At 35.0% G+C, this 21602-nt stretch overlaps 1 protein-coding gene across 1 annotated transcript in view; it reads left to right on the top strand.

Annotated features, from left to right (window-relative positions):
- The window catches only part of EREG (epiregulin), a 29556-nt gene that overhangs the window by 2967 nt on the left and 4987 nt on the right, over positions 1 to 21602 (top strand). Inside the window, exons 2-4 of the mRNA XM_031941642.1 lie at positions 12979 to 13065; positions 18971 to 19094; positions 20452 to 20601. Coding sequence (XP_031797502.1) covers positions 12979 to 13065; positions 18971 to 19094; positions 20452 to 20601 — 361 coding nt within the window. The remainder of the gene's footprint in view (positions 1 to 12978; positions 13066 to 18970; positions 19095 to 20451; positions 20602 to 21602) is intronic.

Raw genomic sequence — 21602 nt, 5'->3', positions numbered from 1 at the left:
AATACAACATAAATCAATGCTTCTAGGTTTCAATTAGTTTCCCATTTTATCTGATATAGCTTTGTTACTTTTGCAAAATGTAACTCTGTATGTGTGTGTGTGTATGTATTACATACTTTGATTTATCCACTAAATAAATTGGAATATAGATTACCAGGGAAGTTACATAATTTATCTCAAGTCACAAAGTACAAAAATGGAAAGAGAACAGATTCCTTCAGTTTCATTTCTTTGAGCAACAAATGAAAGGTTAAACAAGTATCTTGAAAAACTGAAAGATTAGAAAATGCTTCCTTAATTGGCTGAATCATCTGTTTTTGAGACAATGGTTCTTGGATGATAGTCTCAGAGATCTGAAGGAAAATCTTTCTCAATTGTTATTGATACCATAAAGATAATAAACATAGTCCAAACTAAAAGAGTTTTTCCATGAGTTCTTTAAAAAAAAGATATATTCCATTTGAGAATCAATCAGAAAAAAGTCTTCTTAACATTAAGAAGTTTCAGTATTTGTTATCTTAATTTTCAGCATGATTAGAGCAGAGAGTTTCAGTTCAGAAGAGTGACAATCAAACATTAGGAGTATACTTACAAACTTCCAAAAGAAAATTCTCCAAAGAATTGAGCTATTTTTAAGAAGTACTCACTCTGTCACCCTCAGTTTACCTGGAATTATGTCCAGAGTCAGAGGGTGTGGTTGCAACTTAAAAAAAAAAAAAAACATCCAACAGACCTACCTGAACCTTTAGTTGGTTCTAATGTCAAATTAACGTGAGAAGGTAGTTATGTTCCAGGAATCTAATCCCTTTATGAAAAGAAGAACCATTGTAGAGTAGAGTTGTCCTGGTTCAAGATGATCCTGGGCTATGACTTCACTCAATATTAAGGAACAAGTACCTTGCAACTTTTTTCTTTGTATTACATATTGTAATACTTTGTTGAAATGCATATTTTAAGAGAAAATATTTTCAACAAAAACATAGTAATACTAGGTAGTATGCATATGATGCTTTAAAGTTTTCAAAGTTTTTCATAAATATTGTCTCATTTGATTCTAACAACAGTCTTAAGAAGTGATTCCCATTTTACAAACAAGAAAACTGAGGCCAATAATAGTTAAGTGACTTGCTCAGGCTCACAACAATTATTAAATTTCTTAGGCGGGGTTTAAATTTAGGTCTTTTTGACTCGGAGTCCAGCACTGCTCACTTGTATCATCTGTCCTCCCAAAAAACTTGAATTCTTTTTAATCCTGTTTTGTATTAGGAACTTCTCTTTCTTCTTTAATGGTCATTTGTAGTTATATAAATGTCACAGAGGTCTATTGGAATTAAGAAGAAGCTAAAACATTTTAAACTTTCAAATGGTGTTTAAATTAAGGAAATATTTGAAAATGGAATTTTATGAACTATACTTGGCTAAGAATGTTGCATATATATATGTGTATATGCTTAGACATGGATATATATGCATATACACAATATACATACTATGAAATGTATCTAATATATGAGAAAGATTATGCAGTATATGTTTTAATTTATATGTACATGCTATACATACATATGCTTTTTTTAGGCAATATTCACTGTTGCAGTCTTATATTTACAAAATAATCTAAATTTCTCATATTAGTCTTTCGGTCATTATATTCCTTTCCCCTACCTCTGAAATTACATTTTGGAATAGAATTTCCTTTGTCTTCCATTAGAATGTCCTGATTAGAAATTAGATTTACATCAATCAGATTATAAATACATTTACATTATATGTAAATATATGTAAAAAAATAAATTCCAAATTATTGTGATCCATGGGTACAGAAACATTTTTTTTCATAAGGAATTTCTAGCTGAACATTTATATAACTACAAAGGACCATTAAAGAAGAAAGAGAAGTTCCTAATACAAAACAGGATTAAAAAGAATTTATCATGCATTACAATAATTTGTATATATATTTTATCCCCCACTCCCAAGTGAACCAGGACTCCTTCTTTTCTCAATTTTGTATCTACCAAAAAAAAAAATTGTATCTAGTATAAACTTTTTTTCCTTTTTTTTCTCAGTGTATCGTGAAATGCTTAGAATGCATTAGGTGTATAATAATATTTTCTTACTTAAGATGATTTTACATTAAAACATGAGCAACTGCAGGTATCTCTTCCCTAAGTGCTGTCAAACAGTTTTAATATTGGTGAGACATTGATGAGGTAATATGACATTATTTAGGATATTACTAAAGGAAATTATTTGAAATAAACACAACTTACTCAGAAAAAAGCAATTTTCTATAAAATTGATTAATTAGGAAGTAATTTCTTAGAATCACAAGTGAGAACAAATTTCCAAAAGGAAATTTCCTGGTATATCTCTGATTATCATTTATAAATTTTCACAATACTATTACTGACATTAATGAATTATTTTATAATATGAAGTAACATTTGAATAGAGATTTATAAATTCTTTTTCAGAAGGGAGGGGAAGCCTGTATGCCGCCAAATTTTAATTAACACTTTCTAAATCTCTCTATTATGTTTAAAAGTTTTACTTTAGCAAGTAACTTTTGGAAAGCAAGATTGTCTCTATATTCGATATGCTGCACACACAAAAATCAGATCAAAAGGAAAAGAAACAAGAAAAGAAAAAATAAATACAAACAAACAAACAACAACACAAAGGTGAAAATACAGTGTCTGGTCCACTTTCATTCTCCATAGCTCTCTCTATGAATGTGGGCAGCACTCTCCATCACAAATCTATTTTTCAGCTCTGTACTTTAGAAACAACAATTTGGCAATTATGGACTGGGGAAAAGAGAAATGGGATCCTCACAAAGGTGACAAGGTCTTGATCATAATGGTGTAGATAGGAAAGAGGTAGATAGAAGATGTGTCTTTAGGAAGGTAACTATATTGAGAAATGGAGTTAATATTAGTGTCACTTCAGGAAGGATCTCTGATTTTACCATTATGGGAAATTCAGAGTACAGAAATTTCTTCCCCAAGTGCAGATATCAACCCATGTATATCTTAGGAGCTTTATTAAACATCTTCCACGTGACCATCACAGAGGGTACATAGACAAAAATGAAAGTGCCAGCCCTGGAGAAACTTAGATTTTACTAGGGGGGAAACAAGGCTCACATAGATTAATGGATGTTAAGTACAACTCAAACTTTGGAGCAGGTCTGCAATGAATAAATTGGAAATCTTGTTGTCTGGCTTTATCTTCAAAACTATTTGACTCTCTCTTTCCCACTATCCTCTTTCAGCTTCATTCTTGTCAGAAGCTCTGATATTGTGGGATGGATAGAAGGTGGAATTCAGCAACTCCAATTTGGATGCCATAAACAGAACTAGGATTCTCTTTCATCTGCTACCTCTCAGTTTTGGAGAGGGAAGGGCTTAATAATGGAGGAAATTGGGAAATGGGAATAAATGATGTCATTTAAGTTGAGTCTTCAAGGAAAAGCTAAAAAGGAGAATTTGAGAGAAGTGATCATTTCTATAATGGAATACATCATATCCAAACCCATTCAGGAGAAGGAATGTGATATATAGTAGGAGAAGGAAGGAAGTCAGTGGGTCAGAAGGGCTGTGGGGAAGTTGGGGGTGGAGATGGGGCTAATGTGTTCAGAAGGTACAATAGAAGCCAGTATGGGAAAAACTGGAGAAAAGTTGATAATTTTCTCCAAGAATCAATAGGGAGAAACAGTTTTTTTCAAAGGAAAAGTGGCCTGGTCCAACTTGTGCTTTTTTTAACAATATAAATTTGCCAGTTGTTTGAAGGATGAATAAGAAAAAAGAAGTTGCATGCAGAAAGGCAACAAAACAAAACTGATGAATTATCCAAAACATAGAATTTAAAAGACATTGACTTAACTCAGCGGATGATTTTAAACCATGTTTTCTAGCTCCAAGTGTTATGAGGGGAGCAAAAAAGTTTAAATAAGGCATAGTCTTTGCCCTCAGGAAGCTTGTAGTCTAGTAGGAGGATAAAATTAAAACAATCTATCCTTATGCCATAATCCATCTTTTTAAAAATTATTTTACATAACATCTAATTAATATATAAGTAGATGAAATTATACATATATCCCTTGGTGATATCTTGTATTTATTGAGGATATATAGGAAGTAGAGTTAAATTTGGTTCTCTCTCCTGAGCTGCTTTCTTGTATTACCAGCTCCCGGTTGGAAAGCTCCACCTGAATATTCCACAGGCATCTCAGGTCTACATGACCAATTCACTTTCTTCATCTTTGAACCTGAACTCTTCCTAACTTCCCCATTTTTTGTTGAGAGCACCACTATTCTTTCAGTTACCTAACTTAGCAACCTAAGAGTCATCGATTACTTTTCCTCGTCACCTTCTACCTTTCCAGTCTTCTTAGACCTTACTCATCTCCACATGTTCTGTGACCCAATGACTCTAACCTCCTTGTTCTTCCTCAATCAAGACATTCCATTTCCTGACTACATGTATTTTCACTCTTTTGTCTGCACATTGAGAATTTTTTCCTCCTTTTTCCTGGATTTCCTGCCTGCCTTCCCATTTCAGCTGAAATCCCACCTTACTGATATTTTCTAGTCTTTTTCTGTGACTTCTTTAATCATCTGTCCCCTTCCCATTATCCATATGGCCATTGTTCTAGTTCAAGTGCTTCTTACATTTCAGCATGGATTGCTCCAATAGCTTCCTCTTTCTCTCCTATACCTAATTTCTACCGTCTCCAAACTGTTCTCAGCATTCAATATCCTAAATAGTCTTAGTCTTAAAATCTTAAACAGTCTTAAAGCAGGAATCTGACATAGCACAGTGTATAGAGCTTTGGAGAAAGAGTCAAGAAGATTTTAGTTCAAAACCTGATTCGGTTACTAGCTATCACCCAGGACGGATTTCAGGTTCTTCATCAGTAAAATGGAAATAATAAAAGTGCTTGCTTTCCAGTATTATTGTGAGGACCAAATGAGATAATGCCTATAAATGCTATCTTAGCAAATCTTTTGAGAGCCAATGGGCTCAAGAGATCTGCTTAGGATAACACAGCTAGAAAGTGTTAAGTGTCTAAAGTAGGATTTGAAGTCAGGTCCTCCTTCCTGACTTGAGACCAGTGTACCATCTAGCTGCCCCTATCTTTGCAAATCTTATAATGCTATTCTAATAAATTTTAGAATTATGTTCACCAGCAGTAGATAGAGAACTATCCTTGGAGGCAGGAAGACACGATCCATGCAAGTTGGATAACCACAAACAACCCACTGAACTTTTTTCAGTGCCCCAGGCAAAAGACTAAATTGCAGAGAACTCACCATTCTGGACTAATGGAGGAAGTTTCCTCATTCTTCATTGATAGAAGGATTTCCTCTATCTGGATCTCTGTCTCCATTGAAATGGCTAGAAAAAATTCCTCTTTCAATGAAATTAGAAGTCTAGTCCCTATTCCTCTCAAAATATGTATATGTATATGTATACATATATATATATATATATATATATATATATATATATATATATATATATTTGCTGTCCCCAAAATCTCCATGCAGTTTTATATTATAGAATGCAATAAAACTTGAAATTTCTCTAGTACTTTAGCATTTGCAAGGTATTTTACATACTTTACCACATTTGCACCTCATAACAACAAGCATCAAGGTTGTTTTATAGATGATGAAGTCAAAGCTAAGTGATGTTAAGAGATTTGCCCTTGATCACGAAGCTAATGTATCAAAAGCAGAGTTGGAATCCCAGTTTTCCTGATCCAAGTCTAGTCCTCTATCATCTCATACCATATAACATTTCAGTGAGGATAGGAATTGTTTTTCCCTTTGTCTTTTTCTTTTCTTTTTTGTTTTCACTTTTTGAGACTTGGGATTTGTGGAAAGAGAGGGAAATGATTTTTACCAGTACAGTGAAAAAAATTCCTCTAACAATGTCGATCAGCCATTGTTCCATAATTTGTCATTTTAGTCAGTTGTCTGGGGGCTTTGAGGGGTTGAGACTAGGCCCATCACACAACCAGCATGTGCCAAAGATGGGATTGGAACCTGTTTTCTACCTGCTCCAAAGCTGTCTTCCTATCCACTATGCCATGCTATTTTTAACCTTGAACCTAAAAAGCATTTAAGAAGAGTTTGATGAAAGAGGGAAAAAATTAAGGAAAAATTCATAGAATCCAACAACTAAAAAAAAAACCTAATTAGGACAACTAGATGGCAAAATTGATAGAATACTGAGTTTGGAATCAGGAAGACTCATCTTTATGAGTTCAAATCCAACCTCTGACACTTTGAACTCAAGTCACTTTGTCCTGATTGCCTCAATTTTCTCATCTGTAAAACAAGCTGGAGAAGGATATGGCAAACCATTCCAGTATCTCTGCCAAGTAAACTCCAAATGAAATGACTCAACAAAAACAGCAGCAAAAATAATTAATTGTGTATTCAAACCATACATTTTATACAACAGGGTTGTTCTTCCCTCAATGAATTATTATAATATTTTCACAAATTCATGGCTAAGTACAATATAGCTTCACCTTTAAAAATGTGCTAGTATTTTGTTTGAATGTGTGAGCCCAATACTGCATTAAACTATGAAAATAAAAATGCCACAAGGTTTTAATATACTGAGAAGTAGTTGTAAATTACTAGTGAAGTATAATAATAAAGCAAAATGTCTCAATGGGCCTCTTCAAGGTAATGCTATGCTACCTTTGAATGAAAGAACAATATATATTGAGAGTTCTTGGCCTCTTGCATAAGAACTATTTCAGGAGTTTTTAAAAGTAAATATCTGCAATTTCCTCTTATTATTATCAAGATCTAGATTCATTTAAAATATTTCTTAGGTTTTTCTTTGCATTTAACTTTTAATGAAACATAATTATATGTTTGTTGGCAGACAGTAGGAATAAGAATCATTTATAGCCAAATCAAAGCCTTGCAAAAACTCTTACATTTGCATTCTTCTATAAAAATAAACATGTTGCAAATTGAAAAGTGCTAGTAGAAAATAGCACTTATTCATATTAATATTAAAGAGAGATTATCATTGTTTTTAGTAGACGAAGTATGACCTTATACTTGTAAATGGAATTTCATAAACAGGTTGAGGATTTAGACAGACTTATTCCCTTCATATTAAAAAAAATGATGTTTTGTACAAATACTAAAATCCCAAAATGCCAAGGAAGAAATATTGTTAAGTAGCAATAAGTCAGGAGTTGATTAATTTTCATAGAAAATGTGAGAAGAGAAAAGATTTGGGGATTTTGTGTGGTTGGGCTGGGTTTCAAATATTTCTTACCTACTTGAATACTCCTAGAATCTGTGGTGAGTATTCCCTCTATGGAAGTAGATCAGAGCTCTTCTGTGACTTTGTTGCTTCATAAATCGGTGTGGGCAAAATACATTGATCTAATGACTGGCCTTCTGATGACAAAACTCTCTAAACTGGGCTTGTTGGTTTTGAGGTGACATGCATACATCTCTGGACCTGTAGGTGAAACCTTTCCAATTTGGGAGGACCTGCGGATGCTTGCACTGCACAGTCATGACATTTGAGAGTCTCAAAAGCAAAAAAAGACAGCAGAGGAGGACCGTGGTACTGGGAATTTTTGGTTTTGTTTTGTTTTGTCCTTTGATGAAATCCACGTAGGTAAAATTAGAAAAATAAGACCCATTCCCTTCCATTCCACAATTATTCCTGAGAATGACAATTTTTCAACTGTGCTGCTTTAATTCATCCCAGTATTATTATTTTTACTAATTGTGCTCCATAATGTATTTTTTAAGAATAAAGAAGGTCATACACAATTAAGAATAGCATTTCCGACCCCCAGAATTCCTGTGAATGATGGGACTAGGACCTTCTGAAGTAGTGAACGCTCCCGGGAAGTCAGTGTTTAGTAATAGGGCTTTGCCCCCATTCCAAAGGATGGCACTCACGCCTCCCACACACCACGGCCCCTAGACCTGGATAAAGGGTGTGGGTTGGATCCTGACTCAGAGGGAAGAGGTAGCTTGTCTACTCTGAGTCACCCACCACACTTCCTGCTCTTGGACCTGAGTTTTCACTGATGTAGAACCATTCAGATTTTTGTACCCATCAGATTTTTGAGACCAGAAAAGTTTAGGACTCAAGCATGCTTTCCGCAGATTTATTATGTCTTTATGAAAAAACAGAGTGAGTGGGAGGTAGGTGGAGGAGAAGAGACATGTCAAATGAACTAGATTTTGAGAGAAACTTCGCTTAGCTTGGGCAAGAGTCTACACTATCTCTAGTAGATTTCTTTTTCATGTTGTAAAGGCTCTTTCTACTTGCTCTATCTCTTCATCTCTTTCTCTATTTCTCCATCTCTGTCTCTGTCTTTCTAACTCCCTGTCTCTCCTGCCCTCTCTCCCTTTCTCCCTTGCTCCTCTCCCCCACCCCCTGTTGTACCTCTACCTTCTCTTTCTCCTCCTCCTCTCTCTCCCTCTTTCTTTCCCTCTCTTTCTGTCTCTCTGTGTCTCTCTTTCTGTCTCTCCTTCCCTCTCTCTCTTCCTCCCTCACTCCCTCTCCTCTAACCCCTTCTCTGTCTTTCCTGTACTTCCTCCTCTCTCTCCCTTCTTCCTTCCCTCCCTTTCTTTCTCTATCTTTATCTCTCTGTCTCTCCTTCCCTCTCTCTCTTTCTCTCTTGCTCCCTCTTCCCCAACCCCCTCTCTGTCTCTCCTCTACTTCTCTTCCTCCTCCTCTTCCTCTCTTTTCCTCCTTCCCTCCCTCCCTCTTTCTCTATCTCTAATTTCTGTCTCTTTCTCTTACTCTTTCTCTCTCTCTTTTTACAGGCATAAATATACATACACATATAGATATAAATACTTTTTTTATATGCTATCCCTATATTTATACGATACTTTTATTTATTAGCTATCCTAGAAGGCAGCAATGGTACACTATACATCACAGGTATGACTTCTGTTACCAGGAACAAGTACATGATCTCTCAGAGCCTCAGTTTCCTCATCTATATAATGAAATGTAGGGTTGGACTCAATGGCCTCCAGAATTGCTTCTATCCCTCAGTCTATGATTCTGGGACCCTATCAAACAGATCAAGCTTATCCCAACAAAGTGGAAGCTGGACCAGTGTGTTGAATTACAGTCTGTATACACAATTAGGGAATTAGGGAAGAACTATCACAGTATAAACTGTTTCAATCAAGGATTGAAAGCTCTACCAGGATGTAAATAATTGAATGATAGAATGGTTCTTCTGTTCCCATAATCCAAAGGAGCTGAACTATTCAGGAAATTCAAAGGCAAAGCATTTATACCACCCTTAATTGATTGAATTTTAGTTTAAGGCATTGTGGTGTCTTTGTAATGTAATATAACTGGTTCAGTTCCATGTCTATTAGGCATCTACTTGGAGATGTAATGGAAGATGAGTTGGATTTGAACTCCAGGAGACCTAGATTTGAATCCCAGGTCAGCCACTTAGTCACTATGTGGCCTCAGAAATTTGTTCCACCTCTCTAGGACTCAGTTTTCTTATCTGTAAAATGAGGATACTAAACCAGATGATTTCCAATGCTTCTTCTAGCTCCAAAGACTGTGATTTTACATATTCTATGCTAAGTACTAGAGGATATTCAAAGATGTATTTTTTTAAAATTCCATCCTCATGTTACCATTTTCTAATAATTAAAGACAGCAATCTTAATACAGATGATGATGAAAGACGGCAATCTTAATACAGATGACGAGAGGAGCTTTTGACATGAATTAAAATTAGATTTAAAATGAAATCTTTGCTGTATTATTAATCTAGCAATTCAGTGGCAAGTCTCTCTTGATCACTGGACTAGCTCCAAGGGAGGGCCGAAGGTAAGGAAAGCCCAGTTCTCAGGCTGACACACCCTGAAGTGAACATTCTTTAATTAACAAAGACAAATTTTTCACCTGTGGCCTGAATGAACTGGAACCAAGTTTCCGACAGTGGAAAAATTAACAACGGAAAGGCTAGTATCTGGTTTCTATAAAGTGTAGAGTCTACATATTGTGTGTGTGTGTGTGTGTGTGTGTGTGTGTGTGTGTTACAGAATTGGTATTTCTTGTGGGAACACTTGATAATAGACTCTTTTTAGAGTAATATAAGTTGTGGGTAGATTGAATGAAAATAGACAACAATATAGAAAAGCATTCAATTTAAATACAGAAATCCATGAGAATATTATATTAGGTAATTGACTAAACATTGAAATAAATGAGAATTTAAATTGTCTCTTGCTATCAGCAATGAGGATTAGAGTCATTTTTTCTTCTTCTTCACCTTAGTACATTTAGATGAAAATAAAATAAGCAATAAAGATTGTGTGCCTATATTTTGTCCTCAAAGAAAGTAATAAAAATTGAAATATTAGCCTACTCAAGGGTAAAATCCAAATTGACAATCTTAATCATTTAAAAATTATTAGCTTTATTTTTTAGACAAATTAGACAAATTAATGGGTGAAATATTTCAATTCTCTGGACAGCAGTTTCTTCCTTTATAAAAATGAAATTTTTGGCATAGATGGCTTATAAGGTTTCTGCTACCTTTGAAATTGTAGGAATCCAAGAAATGTATGGGACTGTAATAGATAAACCAGTGTTCTATTGTTCTTAGCACTGTTTGGGCTTAGAAACTTGGACCTGATACATATAGTTTTAGTAAGTGAAAAGCATAGCATTCAGCTTAACAAACATACCCACCTGATATTTTAGGAAGAGAGAATATCCATCCACCAATCATAGACATGATTTTTTAAAATGCTAAATAGAATTCTGGGTGAGCAAGGTTGGAAAATTGTTTCCTCTTGAATGAGATCATATTAATTTTACTGTGTGACAGTAGAGGGCACTCTCAGTACACCCTGCCTATAAATAAACATGTTTAAGCATCCTTATATATATTCATGTATACATGCATGCATGCATGCATAAATACATACACAGATAGATCTCTAAATTAATTAATGAGTCATTAAGTAAACTAACTAGATTCCTTGAGAAGGAAATCCTACTTATAATGTTTTTTTTTTAAATTCTAAACTTCACATATACCAAATAAAATGAGTACTTTCATATACATTGAGAAACAGAAGGAAAGGATTGCATATAAAACTGAGAACTTCTGTTGTATAGAGTTGGCTTTCCAACCTGTCTTGCTTGTTTGTGGTTATCTCTGACCTTTCTGCTTCCAGTTATAACTTCTGAGATCATATTATCTGACCCTCCTTTGCTTTAGCTCATAGGATTTAGAGGCACAAGAGGTCTGGATGATCTTCTGAATCAAATACCTCATTTTCCAAATGAGCAGATTGAAACCTCAAACATTAAAATGACTGTTAAAAAATCACAATTTTAACACAATTTGCTGATTCCAAATAAGATAGGAGAAGAAAATACCTTTGCCCATTTCCAATCTCTGTGTCCATTATCTGATAGCTATTTCTGTGAAATGGAACTAGTCCCAGAGGTTAACATATAGGTCATCACTTTAACAGAAATGGTTTTATTCTGTTACCTGTACCCCCATTAAGCAAATATGCAGGAAGCCCCTTTTCCTGGCCTTGCATTTTGGCATCTCCTTGAGTAAGATTTTATATGTCCTTGATTGGAAGACCCCAGGATTAAACAATGTCTTGTGGAAATCATTCAAGGAATTCAGGAAACTGTACCTTGTATTTCTACATGTGTTTCTCTAATTGAGACTCAGGCAAAGGAAGTTACCTGCCTTCTTGACTGCTTGATAATTAAGATATAGTATTAGAAAGCTAGAACTGAGTATCAGAATACTTAAGTTTTATCTATCCAAAGTATCTATTCAGGCATTTCCTATATACAATAATCTATATATTGAATTTCACTTCAAGTTTATGTATTGTGTGTTTTTTAAATTTTAAATTACCTAAATGTAAAACAATGTGAAATGTACTTTAAAAAAAAGAACACTGAAAATATTTTAACGTTTAGTTTCCATGTCAGTTGTCAGTGGAAGATCTGAGTTCAAATCCAACCCCAGACAATTACTAGTTGTGTGACTCCATATAGGTCACTTGACCTCCATTTGCCACAATCACCTCAACTGTGAAATGGAGATAATATCAGCACCTACCTTGAAACACTGTTAAGAGATTCAAATGAGATAATATTTGTTAATCGCTTAGCACAGATCCTTATACATAGTTGGGGCTTAATAAATGCTAAGTCCTTTCCCCCAGTATACATAGTATTATGTAGTTTAGTCTTTCTTTAACACCTATCTTAGTTTTATGTCTCCAATAGAGAGATATTTATTTTATTACTGTTGAGTCGCTTTCATTTTTGCCTCATTCTTTGTGACCCCATTTGGGGTTTTCTTGGCAAAGATAATGGACTGTCATTTCCTTCTCAAGCTCATTTTATAGATGAAGAAACTGAGGCAAACAGAATTAAGTGATTTGCCCAAAGTCACACAACTAGCAAGTGTCTGAAACCAGATCTGAACTCACAAAGATGAGTCTTTCTTACTCATCCACTGTACCATCTAACTTTCATAGGCATTCATCTTATGGTAGAATTAACAGAGTTTCTGGAGTTGAATTTACAGTTTAAGAATTCTATCCTCTATCCTTATAGAACATAAATCTTCAATTTATGTTCTTAATTTATTTAACTTGACTCATATGACTTTATTTTCTGTACTTGGAAAAGTTACTTATGACATGTTAATTAACAAAAGAATATATGCAACTACTTAAATATAATGAAGACTGCATTGCTTTAGTTTATGCTAAAAATTGAATTCTTATTTTCATTAATTTTATTGATCTTGAGATGATACATATATCCAAAAAATGTTTGAAAAGTTTCTTTGAAAACTGTTATTATTTAAAAGACTATCCAAATTTTTCTTATACTTGAAACATTAATTGAAATCTCTTGTCTTTTCTTTTTTGCAAACAGGTATGTCTCTTTTGCAAAATGCTCATAGTACAACTGTGATTCCAACGTGTATCCCAGAAGAATCAAATGACAACTGCACTGCTTTAGGTATGGTCATCTTTCAAAAATATAATTTCTAGAATTAAACATGTTTAATCTATACTGGATTACTTGCTATTAAGGGGAGGAAGGAGGAGAAGAGAAAGGGAGAAAAATGTGAAACACAAGGTTTTGCAAGGGTGAATGTTAAAAACTATCTTTGCATGTATTCTGAAAAAAAACACTATTATTAAAATAAATAAACATTATTTCTACGTGCATTCATAAATAATCTCTCAATCCCACTACCCTTCTCCTATAGAACCAAAACAATTCCTTCCCCCTTGCAAAAAATCCTCTCATTATAAGCACGAATAGTTCTGCAAAGTAAATTTTCACGTTGCCCATCCCTGATAATATATGTCTCTCCCTACATTTTAAGTTCATTATCTCTCTGTAAGGGTTAAGTGACACATTCCCTCTTCAGTCCTCAGGCAGTCCTCTGGACTTTTATCTCTGCATTGATCAGAGCTGTAAAGGCTTTCATAATTACTTTTCTTTACAATGTTACTGTAATTGTTAATTTAGATCTGAATTGGTTCTTAAAAAAAACTTCCCATCTTCCTTTGAAATTCTCCCGTTTCTTATGACACAATAATATTGCATTTATGTTCATATGCCATAATCTGTTTAGCCACTCTTTGATAGAAACCTGGTCCCTTAGTTTTCATATTTTAGTTCTTACCAAAAAAGCCACTATAAATGTCTGTCTGCTTTCTGTTTCTTTGATCAATTTAGAATATAGACCAAGTAATATCACTTGACAAAGTAAAATACATTATACTACATTTCTGAACACAGTTCCAAATTGCTCTCCAAAATGGCTGGACCAATTCACTGTTTCACCAATAAGGTACCCATATGGGGCAGCTAGGTGGAGAGAGCCCTGGGCTTGGAATCAAGAATTAGGAACTCATCTCCATGTAGTCAAATCTAGTCTCAGACACTTATCAGCTGTGTGACCCTGAGCAAGTCACTATACATATTTTGTATACATATATTGTATTTAACTTATACCTTAACATATTTAACATCTATTGACCAACCTGCCATCTGGGGGAAGAGGTGGGGAAAAGGAGGGGAAAAGTTGCAACTGTCAATGCTGAAAAATTACCTATGCATATATCTTGTAAATAAAAAGCTATAATAAAAAATAAATAAATCTTGGAACTTGAGCAAATCATTTAAACTCTGAGTATCCATTTTCTCACCTGTAAAATAAAGAGATTGGACATAATGACCTCTGAGCTCCTTTTAGTTCTAAGTCAATGATCTATGACAGATGTTAAATATGTTCATGTTGTTGTTTATATTAAGTCAGGTCCAGCTCTTTGTGTCTCCATTTGGGGTTTCTTGACAAAGATACTGGAGTGGTTTGCCATTTCCTTCTCTAGTTCATTTTTACAGAAGGGTAAAAATGTCTGAGATAACATTTGAACTCAGATTCTCCTGATTCCAGGACTGGAGCTCTATCCAGCACCACTTAGCTGCCCCAAATTTAATCAAGGAATATAATTCTAGTATAGGGAATAGATAAGAACCGAACCTATGATTTCAAGTGCAGAGGATTCTTGGAAAAGTAAACTCCCTGTTCTAACACAGGCATCCTATTTTTAACTTTAAGTCCTGGAGAAAGCTAACTGGGAGTACTGAGAAAGTAGGTGACTTTTCCATGGTCACATAACCAGAAATTTTCAGAAGTATGAGTTGAGTGTGTAAAATGAAAAAAAAAAAAAGAAATAAACAAATAAACAAACGTGGATTGCCACCAAACAGATTTTTTTTGGGGGGGAGGGCAAAAAGATTTGGGAAAATAGAAAAGAAAATAGAAAGTACAAATTGGACACTACCTAGGGTTCAGGAAGGAAATGTACCTTATAGGACTCAGGTCCACAAAGTCATATACTGGAGCTCTGCTACAGAACTATTTTTAGCAAATATTCTCCTGAGAGAAGTAATCAATGAAATTGGGCAAGGGAGTGTGTGTGTGTGTGTGTGTGTGTGTGTGTGTGTGTGTGTGTGTGTGATTAGCCTTCCTCAAACCTATTTCTGTTTTCAACCTTTACCACATTTGGGACTCTCAAGTTTCATAAAGCTTGTTGTAACCTGACGTGCCAGGAAATAAAAGGATTAACGAGCCATGAAGATGATAATGAGGGAAGAGGTGATGCCCACAGAAACGGGGGTTACTGAATTGTCAGCAGCAAAAGCTTGGAGTTTGTGAAGACTGGAAGCCAGGAAGTCAAACTGAAGCAGGGGAAAGGGGTCCAACATTATAGGTCAAGGATCAAAGTCAAGGAGAAAGGTTGAGAAAGTTTTTAACACAAAGTAGGTGGAAATAATAGTAATCATATCTTCTTGCTCATCAGTTAATTTCCTAGGAGTGTAGGATATGGGAATGGGAGGGACCTCAGAGGTCATCTGGTCTAACACCTTCAAATTACAGAGGAAACAAAAATGGGGGTATTAAGTTATTTGACTGAAGTCACACAAGAGAGAGTATTGGAACCTCTGAGTAGAAAACTAGTGTTTTTCCTACTGTACATACACTGTTTTCATTTCTGGGACTCAGTTGCCTTATCTGTAAAATGAGGATAATAACAACACCTATTTCCCAGGGTTATTATCTTCAATTATTATTTCTAATTTATCCTGTTTACATCTTGTTTGTATGTAGTTGTTTATGGGTCATCTCCCTCATTCGACTGTTCTCCTTGAAGAAGAGGTAGCCAGGTGGCTCGGTAGTATGTAGAAGGCTGGGCCTGGAATCAGAAGGCCTGAATTTAAATCCAACCTCAGACATTTACTACCTGTGTGACTTCTGTCTGACCCAGTTTCTTCAACTGTGAATTTGAGACAATAGTGGCGTCTATCTGCTGGAGTAGTTATAAGGATTAAATGAAGTAATATTTTTAAAGGATTTAACAGGAACTTCATAAATTAAGCTTGTCTCCTTCCTTGAGAGCATAAACAATTCTCTGACCTTTGTTCTCTGACCAGATCATAGCACAGTCCCTGGCACATTGTTTTATTGGTGGTTAGTGTTTTCCACTCCTGTCTGACTTTTGGTGACCCCATTTGGGGTTTTCTTGACATTGATACTGGAGTGGTTTTGCCATTTCCTTCTCCAGTTCATTTTACAAATTAGGAACCTGAGGCAAACAGGATTAAGTGACTTGCCCAGACTCACACAGTTAGTGTCAGATTTGCACTCACAAAGATGAGTCTTCCTTATTCCAGACACAGCACTCTATTTACTGTAACTATTTGCTGCCCCATGGAATATGCTAGGCATTTAATAAATTGTTGTTGACTTATAAGGATAAAATGAGATAATATTTGTAAAGACTTTTGAAAACCTTAAAGCTTTATATAAATTCTATTTTTCATTTTATCATCACCATTGTCTCTGAGGGTCCCTTACAAGTTTAGATACTGCTTTGTGGAAAAAAATATTTTTTAATTTACAAAATTAAATTACTTCCCAACAATGCCTTTCTTACCTCATAACTGGCTAGTTCCAATATTTTTATTTTTGTTTTTAAAATGAGGAAATTGAGTCCCTAAGAAGGGAAGAGTAGAGAAAATTAGTCATTATTCCCCCATACCACATTTCCTTTCAGAACAGGTGCCAGACAGTTATATCAGACAAAATTGGAAATGAAAACTGGGGCTTCCTAATTCTTCGCCTAATTCTTGAATTCCCTCTGGCCCTTGACTTGGACCTGACAAAAGTCCTACAGACCTTTCTTATGGACACCTTAAGGACAATTGGGCAGCTGGGCTTAAGTAAATCTTCCCTTGCTTTGGGATATCCACATATTTGTTGGAACATCTCAAAATAGTAATGGCCATGGTGAAGGAAATGTCCCTGCAAGGTCTTCAAGCTCCTCTCCCCAACCCTCCCCCTACGCAGCAGCATCTAAGTACTAGCTTGCAACCACCTAGGTGCTGCATTGGAGAATCAGGTCCTTCCTGTTCTGCTTCATACCAGGCTACACCCAGGGCTCAGCACTTGGGAGCTGCTGGTAGGATCTCTTCATTGGGGATGACAATGGGGAGAGCTGCAGGGGGAATGGCAGCCCAAAGGCAATGTCTACAGGTTGTGGGAAGATGTCTGCTCCTACATTCTCTTTTTAAAAAATTAACTTTTGTGTCCAATGAATAAACACTTATTTTCTCTCCCTCCTACTGGGACAAATAAAAGAACAAAAAATAATCCAAATAACACAACAAATTTCTACATTGACCATGTCTAAAAACGTGTCTCATTTTGCATTTTGACTCTATCCCTCCTCTATTGGGATGTGGGCAGCAACTTTGTTTTTTGAAAGAAGATTCCCATATTCCATAAGGGAGTGAATATTTGGAAGAATTCAAATGTTACCTGTCACACTAAAAACTCACATTTCAATCGGGTTTTGTTCTTCTTCAAAGGGTAAGAATAAGCTAGAGTTAAAGGATAAGTTAAAAAGACTGAGCCTGGTAACTTGAGAGAAACATGGTTGTTGTGTCAAGGGTCTTTAAGGTTTGGAACCAGGAAGAATTGTCATTAAATTCTACCTCAGATACTTCCTACAAATGTTTGCCTCTATTTCCCTATCTGGAAAATGGGGATAAAGTAGCACCTACCTTCCAGGGCTTTTGTGAGGATAAATAAAATAATTGTTGTTAAGCATTTTGCAAACTTTAAACTGATACAGTATTTAATTATATATATATATATTTATATAATAATCAATATAAATTATAAATTGAATTATATGTAATTGATAAAATATATTTTATTAAACTGATAATATATTATTATTATTAAGCTAAGAATAACAAGTGAAACAAAGTATCATATAACTTCCATCATTATTATTAAAGTAAGAGTAACAGGTAGAAATTTTACAAAGTGTTATGTAAATAGTATTTATTATTACACTAACAGTAACAAGCAGAAGTTACATAAAGTGCTACAGAAATTTTTTGTTAAATGCTTTATAAATGCCATTTATTATTATCATTATTAGTAAATTAAGAGTAACAGATGAAAGTTATATAAAGAATAAAATCCATCATCATCTTCATCATTTTAAACTAAGAGCAATGAGTACAAGTTATATAAAGTGGCATATAAATTATACTATTATTAAGATAAGCTTAATATATGGACATTGCACAGAAATAGTCAAACTATTCTTTCAGCCTATGCAAATTTTTGTGATCTCATTTTAAGGTTTTCTTGACAAAGATATTAGACTGGCTTGCCATTGCCTTCTTCAGCTCATTTTACAAATGAGGAAACCGAGGCAAGCAGAGTTAATTTGTCCAGGGTCACACGAGTAAGTGTTTGAACTTACTAAGATGAATCTTCATGGTTCCAAGCCCAGTGTGCCTTCCATTCTGTCATCTAGCTGACCTGCTTACCATCCCAATTCCTAAAAATTAGATTAGGAAGAGCAGATTGTCTTGTCAGCTGCCCTTTTATTCCCCATCAATACTGCTCTTCAGGAATAGATGGCTCACTACTTGGCAAGAAGGAATGTTGCTGTGAGGGTTTTTGCTCAGAGACAAATTGCAGTGGAGGCCCCTGAACAGGCCCTAAATTGACTATTCAAAAATTGTGCTTTCCTATCCTACAGTTATGACATCCTTGGCCCAGAGGATGTCTGCTTTGTATATTTTTCTGTGTCCCTCATTTGGGGATGATGTAGCTAAAATTCTTCAATTTCCTCACTTCAGTCGCTCCTCCACCTCAGAGATTCTCTGTTTCTATACAAAACAAAAAGTCCAACAGGTCTGTCATCTGGCAGATTCACCTGCTTGTAATAGTGGCTTGAGGACATGTATCATTGCAGTAACACTAACAAGAGTTTTTAAAAAGACTGAAGCAAAATAACTCATCTGTTTTCCATTCTTTCCACAGTTCAGATAGAAAATAATCCTCCGGTGGGTCCAGTGGCAATTGCAAAATGTGGCGAGGACATGCAAGGCTTCTGTTTCCATGGGCAATGCATCTACTTAGTGGATATGAGTCAACACGTCTGTAGGTGAGCGACTGTCATCGTCTCTTGCTTGGATAATTTCTTTTTAATTGTTTTACTTGCTTCTGGACTCTCCTCTTCCCAATTCGTTGTTCATAGATCTGCCAAAGCCATCTTCCTAAGACTTTCCAAGTCCTCCCCTACCACGTTCAACATTCCCCAATGTCTCACAATGTCTGGCACATAGTAGGCACTTACAATTTGTGTTTGCTGGGTTGGATTGAACTAATGTGTATTTTGTGTGTACTTTTTATGAATGTTTACAATTTCAGGCAATTAAAAAATAGAAAATGGGAATGTTTTCTAGACTTGCTGTTGAGGAAGATTCTAGAATTGTTGAATAATTTCAGTCATGTTCAACTCTCTGTGACTATAATATTGAAATAATTTTCATTTCCTTCTCTGATTCATTTTACAAATGAGGAAACTGAGTCAAACAAAGCTAACTGATTTGCTCAGGAGTCACACAGCTAGTAAGTACTGGAAGCTGGATTTGTACTCGGGTTCTCCTGATTCCAGGACTGGCATTCTATCCACTATGCCACATAGTTGCCCTACTCTAGTATTCACTTAATTACTCTGTTGAAAGAAGCCAATTATCTCCATAAAATCACCATTTACTTCAGAAATTGAAATAACGCCTGAGAAGGTTTAAACATTCTATAGTGTTTGTTCTTTTATTAAAAGTCAGCCTTTATAAAGCACTTTAAAATTTGCAAAGTATTTTACAAATACCTCGTTTGAGCCTCTCAAAAATCTATAAACAACAATAAGAGCTGTAATTAACCCTATTTTACAAGTGAGAAAATTGAGGCAGACAACAGTAAAGTAACTTGTCTGCCCAAGATCACATAGTTAATAAGTGCCTGAAACCAGATAGGAACTCAGATATTCCTGACTCTAACTCCACTATGTCACTTAGCTATCCCTAAGACTGTTGTATGAAATATAACGCTCAGCTTTTGACATACAATAATGGTTTCTTTTATAGCCATTCATGTGCATGAGAAATGATTTTATTTCTTCCCTTGTTTAATTTTGTATGTTTGTTCTTTTAATTTAACAAATCAAGCGATTATTCTCTGCCCAGCACTAGAAATTCAAGTGCAAAAGAAACAACCCAAAATAATAATTAATAAAGTCCTCCCTTCAGGGAGCTTATATTTTAAAGGAGTGAGGAATATCTATAAGATCACAAGATTGTGGCTTCTGCATTTCCAAGCCTCCATGATTTCTTTTCCCTCCAAGATGACTTTTGTATGTGTGTGTATTATGTACATATATATACATGTATATGTGTGTGTCATATATATATAGTATGTATCTTATATAACCATGTCTATTTTTTCTGTTTTTTCATTAGGTGTGAAGTAGGCTACACAGGCAGCAGATGTGAGCATTTTTTGCTAACTGTTCACCAGCCCTTGAGTAAAGAATATGTAGTATTGACTGTCATGCTTGTTATTCTGTTCCTGATCATCATTGTTGGGGGCACATATTACTTCCTTAGATGGTAAGACATAATTTCATTACACTAGCTGTTTGTTTATGTGTTTGTTTGTTTACTTATTTATTTTTAGTTAGGAAGAGTAGTTACAGTTTGGGTGAAAATCTAGACAAAACTTTCAACAAGACTTAACAAACATCAGAGTAAATTCCTGAGGCTCATTCTCTTCATTCTTAAATGGGGAATGATTTAAAGCAGACAGACCACAGGATTTTGATTAGGATTTTCTCTAGAAATATAACTTAGATTCCTACATGTCGTCCAGAGCACTGAGACATCAGGTAACTTGCTCAGGAGTATGTATCCTGGCAAATCCAAGAGATAGTGAGGAAGGTCCCAAGTACATTAAGTGACTTCATAGACAAGATGGAGCAAGCATGAATGGGTTATTATGAGCGTGACTGTATGAAACATCCAAATTATTGAGATTAGACATGAGTGTTTGAGATGAAAAGAGTGATATTTAGTAGTAGGGAGGGAGTAAGTACTGTGTACAAACATACCTAAAGTCCTTTGAAAAGAAATTCTAAGTGTATTTGTGCAAGAGAATATAGAATTGAGGGCTCTGTTTTCTCTTATTTCTCTCTGTTGTTATAAGAAAGGGGAGGGATATTTTGGGAAAGGTGAGTGATGTCAAAAGAAATTATATCAAACATATATATATATATATATATATATACACATATATATATATTAGATAGAGAGACAGAAGAAGTAGGAGAATGAGTGTGAGAGAAAAACCAATAAATAAAAAGAATGATTTTAATCTTCCTTGATGATTAATGGCATTACTTGGTACAAATACTTGCTTCCAAGAAGTATATCATTATATAACTAATGAGAAAAAATAATATTGGTAGTAATTGAAAGTGCTGGCAACTGAATTGAAGGAATAAGGGCGGCCAAAGGATAATGGGGAAAATGCCCAGAATTTTGGATCCAAACTCTACTTAATCTATGTTGCCTCAATTTCCTCATCTGTAACATGAGGAAAGTATACTAGATGA

This window comes from Sarcophilus harrisii, chromosome 6, assembly GCF_902635505.1.
Source record: "Sarcophilus harrisii chromosome 6, mSarHar1.11, whole genome shotgun sequence".
Classification (NCBI taxonomy): Eukaryota; Metazoa; Chordata; class Mammalia; order Dasyuromorphia; family Dasyuridae; genus Sarcophilus; species Sarcophilus harrisii.
This window is presented reverse-complemented; position numbering and strand designations above follow the sequence as displayed.